At 43.7% G+C, this 12104-nt stretch overlaps 1 protein-coding gene across 1 annotated transcript in view; it reads right to left on the bottom strand.

Moving 5' to 3' along the window:
• Positions 1–4224: 4224 nt before the first annotated feature.
• The window catches only part of LOC128731808 (E3 ubiquitin-protein ligase TRIM33), a 32911-nt gene continuing 25031 nt past the window's right edge, over positions 4225–12104 (bottom strand). The window contains exons 3-13 of the mRNA XM_053824950.1: positions 11359–11859; positions 8281–8595; positions 7940–8192; positions 7423–7875; positions 6302–6816; positions 5968–6214; positions 5414–5895; positions 4896–5343; positions 4667–4823; positions 4460–4583; positions 4225–4380 (exon numbers count right to left, since the gene is read on the bottom strand). Of these exons, the coding sequence (XP_053680925.1) occupies positions 4225–4380; positions 4460–4583; positions 4667–4823; positions 4896–5343; positions 5414–5895; positions 5968–6214; positions 6302–6816; positions 7423–7875; positions 7940–8192; positions 8281–8595; positions 11359–11859 (3651 nt within the window). The remainder of the gene's footprint in view (positions 4381–4459; positions 4584–4666; positions 4824–4895; positions 5344–5413; positions 5896–5967; positions 6215–6301; positions 6817–7422; positions 7876–7939; positions 8193–8280; positions 8596–11358; positions 11860–12104) is intronic.

Genomic DNA, 12104 nt, shown 5'->3' with positions numbered 1-12104 from the left:
GTCGAAAAATATTGCATTGAATGGCAAACTATCGCACAGTTCGAGCAGCAATCGCAGCACTGCATATAGTCAGCATTGGAGAAGCGTAAAAAGAGCAAGACAAAAAAAGCACAGCATCAATCTATGGCGGCGCCAAGCGCCACCTCGAGAACCGGGTTCGGCGTGGCGCAGAAAGAGATCACAATAAAGCATCCTCTGGGTGCGCTCGCCCTGCCGTAGACTTGTCACTTTCTAGACTGCGCTTAATTTTATTCAAAACGATCAAATTAGGACTCGGGCACATCAAAGTTCGCACTGCACGATGGTGAAAGTTGGCGCGGCTAAACGAAACGACAAAACTAACGACACTTCACGCGCGTATGCACTTTCACATGTTATTTTTTGTTTGTTTGTTGCGTTTTCGTTCATATTGTACGAAGATCGATGGCGATCACTCTGCAGATCGCGATCATACCCGCTGGAATGCGACCGGATCTTTCGGGCGAAAAAATGTTGCAAAAAGCTCGCACCCATTCCGGAAGTGGGTTGTTGGCTTTTTGACGCGCGGAATCTTCCCCCCAAACGAATAACAAAGATCATCACTGATCCGCCACACGATCGCTGCAACGGGACTTGGGAAGCTTTGATTCCCACAAACTCACTTGCCCTTGCCTCTTTTTTCTACGCACCTTGTACACGCACACCTACAATGGTCACAAGAACAATCGGCACAAAACACAGGGCGCGCACGCACACGACACATCCGTACGATAAAGCCACCGAAGGTGTCGGACTTCCGAATTCGACCACGGACTAACGTGCGTCCGCACCGGTCAGCTGATGAAAACCCAATACACTGTAATGCGAACGAGAGCTGCCTTTCAATTGTTCAACAGCGTCAGCATTGAGCATTCCCAAGATGTTCGACGAAATTTGTGCTCATGTCATCTCGCTCTGGCTAATGGCTTTCGCACTCCTTGCTAGCTCGCACAAAGTTCGTATCGAACATGTGCGCTCGTTCTGTCATACAGAGAACAGCAGTGCATCTCGCTTCAGCGAAACCCCGAATCATTTCTCTCCAGAGAGTTTCTCCTGCCTAACAACATTGCCTTTTCTGCGATACACAGTGGCCAACTGCTGCTCAAATAATGGCCCAAAAATCTAATATTATTAAATACTAGTTTTTGCATTATTACAATTACTAGAGATGTTATTTCGACGATGCGATTTCGTATATCTTTGGTACTAATGAACAGTATCAATATATAGTCAATATATAAAATCAGAACATTCCTCATATTGCTAAATGCACTATTCTGAATTCAGCGCTTCAATCGGTTGTCATCAGCCGTTTATACACGTTGGTACGGACTTTCATTTCCCCTTATTGCTCCATATATGATTAAACTGTCAAATTGTGTTCGCTTTCCATGAGTGTTTATACGACACTCAAACACTGTTTAGATACGAATAAAAGAGACTAATTTGCATGCTAATGTTATATGAAAAAATGTACTCCCTATTGCGCTTTACATGTCTCACTTTTGTGACTTTTATCAATGAAATCAATAACTATGAAAAATTGGGCTATTGATTAGATTATAGTAAAACTAGTTTTCGGACAGCTAAGTTTCCTATGTAGGGAAAGCATTGAAGCACTAGTTCAGTTACACGTTTCAAAACTCATATTAATCTTCAACACATTATTTCTTAGATTCAAACGAACTAATGTTTTTCCCTCAACAGAAAGCAATAGATCTTTCGGAAAGTGCTCGAATAATCTTAACGGTTTTCACGGGTTCCAAGTTTCTTTTTATTGCAATAGTTATACTCTAATCTTTTATTATCTTTTCCAATGTGTTTTAACTTACTGCTATTTATTCGATCTGTTGTACAAGCAACACGTGATAATGAGTGTTCCAACACAGCGCCTACACATAGCGAACTCAACAGAAGATCTAGCGAACAAAACCCTTACTTAAAATGCCAATTTCAGAATGGCATAAACGCTGCTCTACAAATCACTCTCGAATAGCGCGATGCTTTTTGCTTTGGTGTTTAAAAACTATCCTACATCGTTTTAAAAACGGCGTAACATGCACATTTACAATACTCACGGATAAAATAGTAATATGTTTTAGTAAATCAATTGCTTTTCCATTGATATTATCTGACATTTTTGTGGTGAGCCACATGCTTTCAACACCTTTGTCAGGAGTTGATGCGGCACATCCTCCATTCAAATCAGAATTCAAACAAATTATTGATATATCATGTTAAACGAGAGTGAAACAGAGTGTGTAAATTTTGAACTCCTCTTGCATCACTAATAAATGACTAAGTATAATTTCGTTACAATAACACGAAACACGCTTTGTTACATCCTTACATATTATCTAAGCTGTGTTAAATGGATAATTTTCGGTCAGCTTGTTCGTAATTATAAAAAAAGATCTACCAAGTTTGCAAACAATCGTTTAGAGTGTTCACTAGAACTGCAAAGTTTACCATGCGTGTAGGCGCTATTGCGAAGATCTCTGTTTAAGTTCGGTGTTCATCAATGAAAGAATTTAATTTGCAAGTCAATTTGAAAAATTGCAAACCGCACCATGCACCTGTATGAAATGACTCACAGTGTATCCACTCATTCAGTCATTTCATCCGAACGCAACAACCATTGTTACTTTACTCACTTCTGCCTCGCATCGTGACACTGTAAGCTAGCTCAACATTAAATTTTCTTTGCAAAGTTCAATCTGCAGCCACCGTTTGGACAGAGTGGAACGGGTAAGTCATTTGGAAGATGACGCTCCCCCTCGTATACTTGGACATGACTGTGACTAATGGTGATTGAGTGGAAAAGTAGCCACTACCATACTACATAGTAAAATAGTACGTTCACGATCAAAAACCCTTAACACCGACCTATTCCTCGCTAGTGAGAGAGTAACGAATCTACGAAAAAGCTACATTCAATTTATGAGTGTGTTAGATTACCGCATTTCTGTCATATGATACATCGCTGTCTAGAAATGGCTACTCATCACCGGTTAACAGCGAGTGACAAAATCGAGAAATCCGTTTATGGAAACGAACATGTGACAAAATTTGATGAAATATCGAATGCTTAAAATCTAAGCGTTAAATTGTTGCAAAATTAACTCTTTAATTCTAAAAGCAAGATACGTTCGATTCGATGAAAGCTCATCATAAGACATACCTTTACTCCAGTTTAATAACTTAAGCTAGCAAACAAATGGCTAATATTTCAGAAACAATGCATAGATAAGCATCTTTGATCGAAGGTTTTGTACAGTAAGAATCATAAATACGATGTTACGATATATCGCAAAAAGCAAATGGAAAGGGACACTAAGTTTGCGCTCACTAATGAAATTAAAAGGTGATACTAAGAAAAATATTTACCATCCGTCGTAAAAAATCCGTACAATTCCTCGCATTCGATAAGGATGATGTTTCCGCTTCTTTCACTTTGGAAAATGTATGACACTTTCTTGTCATGAAATTGTTTCCAATATCAATATCTACATCTAATAATTCATCGATGACAATCACTTATCATCCTTTCAGTACCGCAAAGTACAAATTACTAATCCTATATATACATCATAGTTACTTATGCCTTTGTATAGGATACTTGATGCCAAAAACGCTTGCAACGAGTTTTTGCTTTTAGTTTTTTTGCTCTTACGAACTAGGTTCACCTGTGGCGGAGGCCGGAAATGGTGTGCTATCTTCACTAGTCTTCTCGTCTACTGTCTGCGGCGTCGTCGTTGCGACTGATGATGGCGACGCGTCTTGGGTGGTGGTGAGGGGGGAAACGTTAACAGTAGATCCCAATCCGTCAGCAGTCCCTGCCGTGGTCGACGAATTCGTTTCTCTCTCCCGTGCACTAGGCCTCCCGTCTAAGGATCCATTAGCGCCTGGATCCGATACACTACTATCTGAATGATTATTTGCGCTTTCATCCAATGTACTAGATTCCACGCTCCCGTCCACAGTAGACTTTGTCGACAATCCGCTTCCCAACTTGCTGCTTAGACGGCGAGTTTGTTCGACGAGCGATGTACAACTATCTGATCCATTCGCAAGACGATGTTCTGACAACGCGGAATGAAGTGAAAGATCTTCCGGTTGCATATCGCAGAGCTGCTGCTGTTGCCGTTCGCCTAGACTCCCTTCTTTTGTGGAATCTGAGAGACCAGCTACGTGCTGCAGTGACTGTTAGTCATCTTGGTGACTCTTGGAGCGTTTGGTCACGCTTGGAAGAAAATCGTCAGCATAACAGTCAATCTCGAGGTATTTGGGCAACCACTTCGAGAGCTGCTGCTCAAAGAATTTCTCCAGCTTCCTTGCATTCTTGTATGTTGTACTGTCCTCCTATTGGTCGAAACGGGCAAAAAAAACAACATTAATTACAATTAAAATATTGTCAAACCCTTCGTCTTACGAACAATACCTGATAGTAGAGATAGACATTGTCGAATAATCGCTTGACATCAGCGACAAAGGAAATAATATCAGTGTAATGGTCATTATTGCTCATTTCTAACTTCTCACGAATAATCGTCAACGAAACGGGACTGAAACAATAAAACGAACAGCAAATGTTGTTAGTAAAATTTCAAAGATGCCAACAAACTTAAAATTAGCTTAAAAGACATACTTTCTGACGATATCATAGTACGCTTTATTTGTGTCTGGTTCGAGCTGTCGGAACGGCATGCTGGTTTCATACTGGCAGAACAGCTCCAACACAATTCGTTGCAGTATCTTCAGCTCCAGCGGCGTAATTCCGATGTTTCGCTTTTCTCCTGTCGGTTCTGGAAACATCGCACAAAAGGGCACATATAATAAGAGCGATTCACCCCAGGATGCGTATTACTTTCGTTTACCTGGAGGAAGGTCAGCAAAGTTATAGCACAATAAGCACTGCCAGGTTTCACTTTCATCCGGCAGCGAATCAATCACCGGTATGTGACACGTCTGGTGGAAGACTTTCGGGCACTTATCACAGCACATCAGCTCACCACCATCCATGCAAACTGCACACCAGTCTTCGTTCGGATCGAGATCTTTGACCAGGTTTTTGTCATCCAGTACGATGGTTGTACTGCTACTGGACCCGCCCGAGCTAGCTCCTGCGCTCGATGCCGTGCTCACGCTGACACCACTGTTGTTCAGGTCCGTCGAACTGTGCACCTGCGGAGACGTTGTCTTGCCTCGATGGCCTTCCGGCAGCACCTGCACTCCGTTGGAATCCAGCTTGGCAATCGTGGCCATCAGATCGTTCACTGAATCCTCACAAGTCTTATCAATAGATTCAGCAAAATCCTTTCCAGGCTACAAGCAAAACAACGAGAGATGCTGGTTAGTAAAGTAACTAAACCCAGATGATAAATCACTGCGGTACCTCGTTCGTGCTTGGGCTTGGCGTTTTCGGATTAGTAGAAGAAACATTCGGTAGAGCATTTTGCAGCTGCTGTAAATGATTCTGCAACTGCTGTTGGCTGTGTAGCTGCTGTTGCTGTTGTTGCTGCTGTTGTTGCTGCTGCTGTTGATGTAGCTGTTGCTGGGCTTGCTGATGTTGTTGTTGTTGTTGCTGTTGCTGTTGCTGTTGCTGTTGCTGCTGTTGCTGCTGCTGTTGATTGTGATTCTGATGATGATGATGGTGATGGTGATGGTGCAGCGAACTGCTGAGACCGCTGAGGCCTGATCCTGAAGGTCCTCCGCTACCACCGTGGCCACCTCCTCCCAAGCTAAGGGAACCACTGGAAGAGCCAGCACCGTTCAGAAGCATTGCGTTGCGCATGGTGTCCGGTGATTTCAAAGGGATTTTAAAAGACTCGTTCGGCCCATTGCCAAACAAATGCAATCCTGACGGTCCTCCAAAACCTGAAAGGCGAGAAGATATGTAAACTTAACACAACTGGACAGACAAAATTAATAAGTTTTCTCACAACTCACCATTGTTCTGCTGTGTTTGCATGTTTTGCGGGATGTGCCATTTGGCGCCTCCGCTGCTACCACCGCCACCACTTCCAACGCTGCTTCCACTTACCGATCCGCTGCCACCTGATCCGGGTACGGGCGCACCGGAGAGCTGTGGCGGTAGCTGAGGAGGTTGCGACGAGTTGGGATTATATCCCGGTGGCGTTTGCTGGCCCGGATAGCGCAAGGATTGCTGCTTTGGTGTGAGGAGAGTGGAAGAGTTCTGATAGAAAAAGCGCGCAGATAGGAAAAGAAAATCTCCATCACCAGTCTGTGTTTGTGATCTACATGTGCTCTACCGGATACTTACGTTTCCCATGATGTGCCGCATCGAGGGAGGTATAGGAAACCTCGGAAAGGATTGAAAGCGAGCCGCCGCGGCCGCTGCAACGGCTGCTACTGGTCCTCCTGCTCCCATGCCCATTGCACCGCTATTGGGCGGGCCACCGGGCGAAGCTTGATTGAAGCTCTGGTGCGCGCTGCCCGGGCCGCCCAAAAAATTTCCCGGCCCGCCCAGCTGCCCAGACAACCGGTGGGAGGAAGGTCCTCCACCCGAACCTCCTGGTGAGACGCCGCTCCCCATGAAGTTTGCTGTGGCAGTAAATTGATTATTAGCCAGAGCGTTATTGCCTACATTGCCTCCTGCATGTGCCCCAGCACTTCCACCGCCACCACCACCGGCTCCACCACCCACACCACCAGACCCACTGCCAGTATTGCCAACACCAAGCAAGGACCCGCTTCCAACGTTCATGCCAGCTGCCCCGCTTGGGGGCATTGGAGGGCCGTTCGATTTTTGGTTCAATAAATTACGCAAACTAATATCTGGTGGGGATGGATGGGTAAGAGTCGATGGGTAAAGATATGGCGTTAATAGAAGATGGCGTGTGTGATGTGTGTGAGGGTATTACGATAAAGCAGCGTTCGATGGGTAGAAGCGCGGAAAACATAAGAGACAATTGTGATCAATGATGGTGATGAGGTGGTTGTTAAGGCATCAATAAAAGAAAAAGAAAAAAACAACGAAAACAAAACCGTTAATAAGCCCTCCCAGAACCAAAAGTCAGGAACACACGTTAAAAAAGGTATTGACAAACGCAAATCAATCTAAATCTATCTAAATAAGATTAATGCAATTACCGGCACCATTCGTTTAAGATTATCACTGCTCGTTTTTTTGTTTTACAATTTAGAGTTGTAACGATTTCAAAAGCTGATGATGAGAACGTATGTTTCCCGTGAAAGCAAGAATCTAGTATGATTAAAACAGTGATGCCAATTTGATACTAGCAATCGGTGTTACAGACATTATTTTTACACTATCCTTTTTATATTACTACAAAGATAATCGTATTTTTGCACGAAATGTTAAATTTGACCACAAGCACAGTTATGCCCTACTAATTCGCTTCACATCGACATTCAACTTACCCATGTTTTGTGGATGAGTCGACGAGCTGACGTGCTGCTGTGGTGGCATGCCATGCGGTGGACCCATGGGGAACCTACCGAAACCTGGACCCGGACCTGGTCCGTTCTCTTGTGGGAACGATCTGCTCATGGGATGGTTTGGTGGGAACGGTGCTCCAACTGGTACGCCACCATTTCCGTTGTACATGGGAGGTACCTGGGAAAAGTTGCCAGCACCGCCGCCTCCACCGGGTCCACCACCGCCAGGACCATTGGAGGACAGCGTTGTCATACCGGGACCAGGCATGCCAGGCCTCAGCGGAGGAGTGATATTTGGGCTGGGTTGTTTGCTGCGACTTTGCGGCGCTGGTGGAGCCGAACCGGGGACGGGACCAGGACCAGAGGGCCCTTGAGGTCCTGGAGGAGGTGGATAGACCTTTCCATCGACTAGTATAGTACCAATGCGTGCGATCACTATCGGAGAAGAATAGAGCGATAATGCCTTGATGCCATGGTTCCACCTCATTGTTCAGCTTACCGCTCTGTAGCTCAGGTACGTTGGATAGGTACAGCTGTACTCTCACGGGTATTTCCGGGTTGGGAATATCCGCCCGTTGGCTTTTCACTTTCTGTAGATGTCGGGCGAGCGTTTTTTTGCTATATAGGACGGCACTGTCGCTACCCTTGTCAAGTGCGGTCTGCACAAATTCGATGCAATGGTCCGTGTGACCGGAGAGAAGCTGGAGGGCTTCCTTTTTCTCGTTTAGTACCTGAAGCTTGGTGTCGCAGACCTACAACAAATTAGATAGTTGAACATGAATATAAAGGTGTTTGCGAGTATCTTTTTCTTACCAACACGTTTTATCAACCGGCACTCACCTGATTTAATCGATACACAAGCTGCTTGCCTCGCATGTTAACGGCGTTCGTCAGTTTCACCACTAGGTCGGCAATTTCCTTCGACAGTTCCTTTTTCTTCTCCGTGATCTGCGCCTGGCGATCGTCTATAACCTTCATGGCGCTCGATAGTAGCACTTTTTTGTAGCTGATTTCACTCAACAGCGCACTAAGACTGCTTCGTGTTTCACTGGCAATTTCGTTGGCAAATTTATATTTATGATCCCGGTGATCCAGGAGCTGACAATCGCGACACGTCAATCGGTCGCATGTTTCACAATAGAGAGACAATTTTTCCTGCAAAAAATAACATAAATACCTCCATTAGATCTAAGTTTGGTTTGGCACGCATTAGTCTAAATTACGCAAGCATTGCAGAGCAAACTTATGCGATATCCGTGAATTCTACAATATGTTTAACTTCTTTCTAAAATGTAACAACAAAATGATACATCTATGTTCTTGGCATCTATTTCAACAGCGCATTGTTGATCCATTGATTGTCCGAAGTAAAAGCAGAGTGATGTGACTTAGCTTATTTTACACTACGTAGTAACCACAAGAACATGACAGTTTTTGCTGGCAGATTTCCAAACGTTCCGATGCTGCTCGTGGAATATCCCAAATCAAATGACGTATATAGCCCATTGGGAAGAGGATCAATATGATGGACTTTTCACATGCGCCCTCTCCGAATCCCGGCCTTATCCGCACAGGCAGGATTATTGCTCTGGATTATGCCACAGCCAGGCGAACTGACATGCCAGCTGGTGTAGCACATAAATTTCATTGAAATCCAATTTATTCCCACCAACGGCGACGTGCAAGGAAGGCTGGCTCTCAATCCTTCACTGGTAGCAGATGGTACTCTGTACATATTTAGCTACACGATATGCATTGCATGCAAGCACAAAACGCAGCTGGTATTTGCAGTTGCAGTTACCGCAATCGTGCAATTTTATGATGAAAAAAAAACGAAGATCAAACCAAGATTGATTTTCATAACGTGCACAACACACTTACAAAGAAGATAAGATAGTTTTTTTTAAGCTTTTTACGAGAATATTTCCATCGGCTTTTACCACTTGCTACTTTTGTCTCCGCAAAAACCTCAACCTGGGTAAAACATGTTTTGTTGAAAATGATATTTCACATAATTCCATATAAAAAAAGCGCATATGCACCCCCGCATACTGATCAAATAAATAAAACCATGCCGTTACAAACATCCATAACCGGCTGAGGTACAAGCGATGAGCACTAGGGGTCGTAAATAACAAATTATCGTAAAAGCTTTCCGCGAGCGTAAGCAAACATTTCGCCATATATTCCTTTCCGTTCGCCGAATTCGACGCTGCGTCAGCATTAGTGTCTCACCCCCCCTGCAATAGCGGATTGCAAATAATATGGAACTGGCTCGCGCTCGTCTTGTTGCTGTAGCTCGTGCGCCTACCAACATTGGTCCACCACACTACTGGTTAGCTACTCGATCGATCAAGCATAATATAGCATCGGAATCTCGTGCAATCAGCAATATCGTTCCATGCAAATAGATCGTTTGATTGGTGGTTCGTAGATTTTTAATGGCGGCTTCAATAACGCTTGATTTATTGTACGATGCGCTTAGCGTACGTTGCGGTCTCTTATCGTGGTAAATCTACCGAATCGCCCAAAACTGGATGTGCAATTAAGGCCGCCCGATGTTAGACGTGGAAGGCATGGGGGAACTATTTGATAGTTTGCTATTAAAATTTATAAAACTACCGCACCGAGTTCTATAGTGCGATGAATTTTGTCTGCCATCCGGGCAGTCCTAAATTTGGTGGAAATAATGCATGCGATTGAAAGCCTCTGTTTGTTCTCTTGCAATGTTGGTTTACTTCGTTCTCACAATACCCTCGTTCGTGCTGTGCTTATTGCAAGTAAACGATCGAATGGATTTGTGTTTACGATTTCTTTTGCAACGCTTTTTAGAGCAACTCAACTTTGGGAAAACTAACGGATTAATTCCAACGATTCGATACGGATTGCATCAGCAAATAGCGGATTAGATAACATGAGATGTTATTTGCTTATTTTCATAGAGGGTTTCAACTTAAAGAGGGTCATGTAGTTTTGAAAATTACACGAGAGACATCATATCTTCACAGTCACTCATATTCACATAGCAAAAAGCATACTCGTGGAAATCGATTTACCACGATTATACACGAAAAAGCTACAATCGTTTCTCTCACACTTCAGCAATAAACATTTATGTAAAGCTTTTTGCAGTTTATGACTCTCGACAGCATGTTAATTAAGGTAATCTCGTACAAGTCCTTGCGAAAATAATCAAACTCAAGGTTTGCTGTAAACAGTAAGCGCCTACAACATATCGCTTTATCTACACAACATCATGCAAAAGCAATGAAAAGCAGAGCGTGCAATTCAAAAGTTATTTCAGAGGTTTATTTGAAGGTTTACAGTTCGAACTCTTAAAAAAAAACAAGTGTTATCTCCAGTTTTGAGTAAAACGCAAAACAACTACTTTATTTCACATCTCAATGCCCGCCACGTCTTTGGATGAATCTTTGGACACTTGCACGAACAAAACAATGATACCTCTGTTTGTTCGTGAACGCGCATAATGTATATCTCAATATATTTTGCAAAGGCAAAGTTCTTCGAACCAAATGTTCCCAAACATCATACAATGTACAGCCTTATGCGCGGCAAGGTGACCACAATGGCTTACAATGGTTACAATGGAAGTGGGTTAATGACTTCCCGGTATCGACGACAATGTCCAGCATTGGTGTTTGCTGATCATGCTACTACCAGTTACTGCCGCTATCGGCGCATTATGTGGTAGAACACACCAGACATGACTTTACAATACACTGCTCAGGAATTTTGGGACTCATTTGTATAGTTATGTCATTGCAGGTTACCTGCATTAAAATTAATACCCAATCGGTGCTTTCCAACGAACAAAGATTAAAAGCCGATTGATTACATCCGATGAATGATTACCAATGCATGAAGAATGTAGCTTCATTCTATGCGATTGATACATACCTGTGGATGCATGTGGCACATGATGTTCTTTCCAGCCAACCCATTGCTTCCGGTTTGCTCGCTGCTGGCTGCTTCCTTCGGCTTGATCGTGTGTTCTTTCGTGATCTTGAGCCGCTGGTGCGCCTGCACACAGCTATCGCAGATGAATTCAGCACATTCAACACACCAGGATGTGGCGTTCGCATCGTCACTGCAGCTGCTGCACTTGATCAAGTCCTTCGTCGATTCTACGCTTCCTGGATTGTCCTCGCTGCCGGTTGATGACGTTTCGCTTAGAAACACGTTGTCGATGATGTACTCAAGCCGGCTTTCCATTTTGCACACCGGACAAACGAGTGCAGAGTTGTGCGACAGATCCGTGATCTTCTGCTTAACACATGCATGGCAGGCGATGTGTAGACACTCGAGAAGCTTCGGATGATCGTTGGGCGTGAGTGTCTGTTGACACCACACGCATTTTTTTGGTGCTGGCGGCTCATTAGCTGTTTCTGCTTCATCTCCCTGCGAAACAGAGAACATAATAAAGAATCATTAGAACCATTAGAAACGATTATGGAGTTTTTTTATGCATCTCGAAGGCTCAATGACTTTCGTACCTTTAAAGTTACAATTATAGAATGATGCTCCAGTAATTTATAATCTATATTCAACACAGGCAACATTCTTCAATGGTTCTACTTATCAACGTTTGAATGTGTGAATAAAGCTCAATATCGTCGCAAATCTTAGACCTTAGATAGGCCCTC

The sequence above is a fragment of the Anopheles nili genome, chromosome 2, assembly GCF_943737925.1.
Source record: "Anopheles nili chromosome 2, idAnoNiliSN_F5_01, whole genome shotgun sequence".
In the NCBI taxonomy this organism is placed as follows: Eukaryota; Metazoa; Arthropoda; class Insecta; order Diptera; family Culicidae; genus Anopheles; species Anopheles nili.
This window is presented reverse-complemented; position numbering and strand designations above follow the sequence as displayed.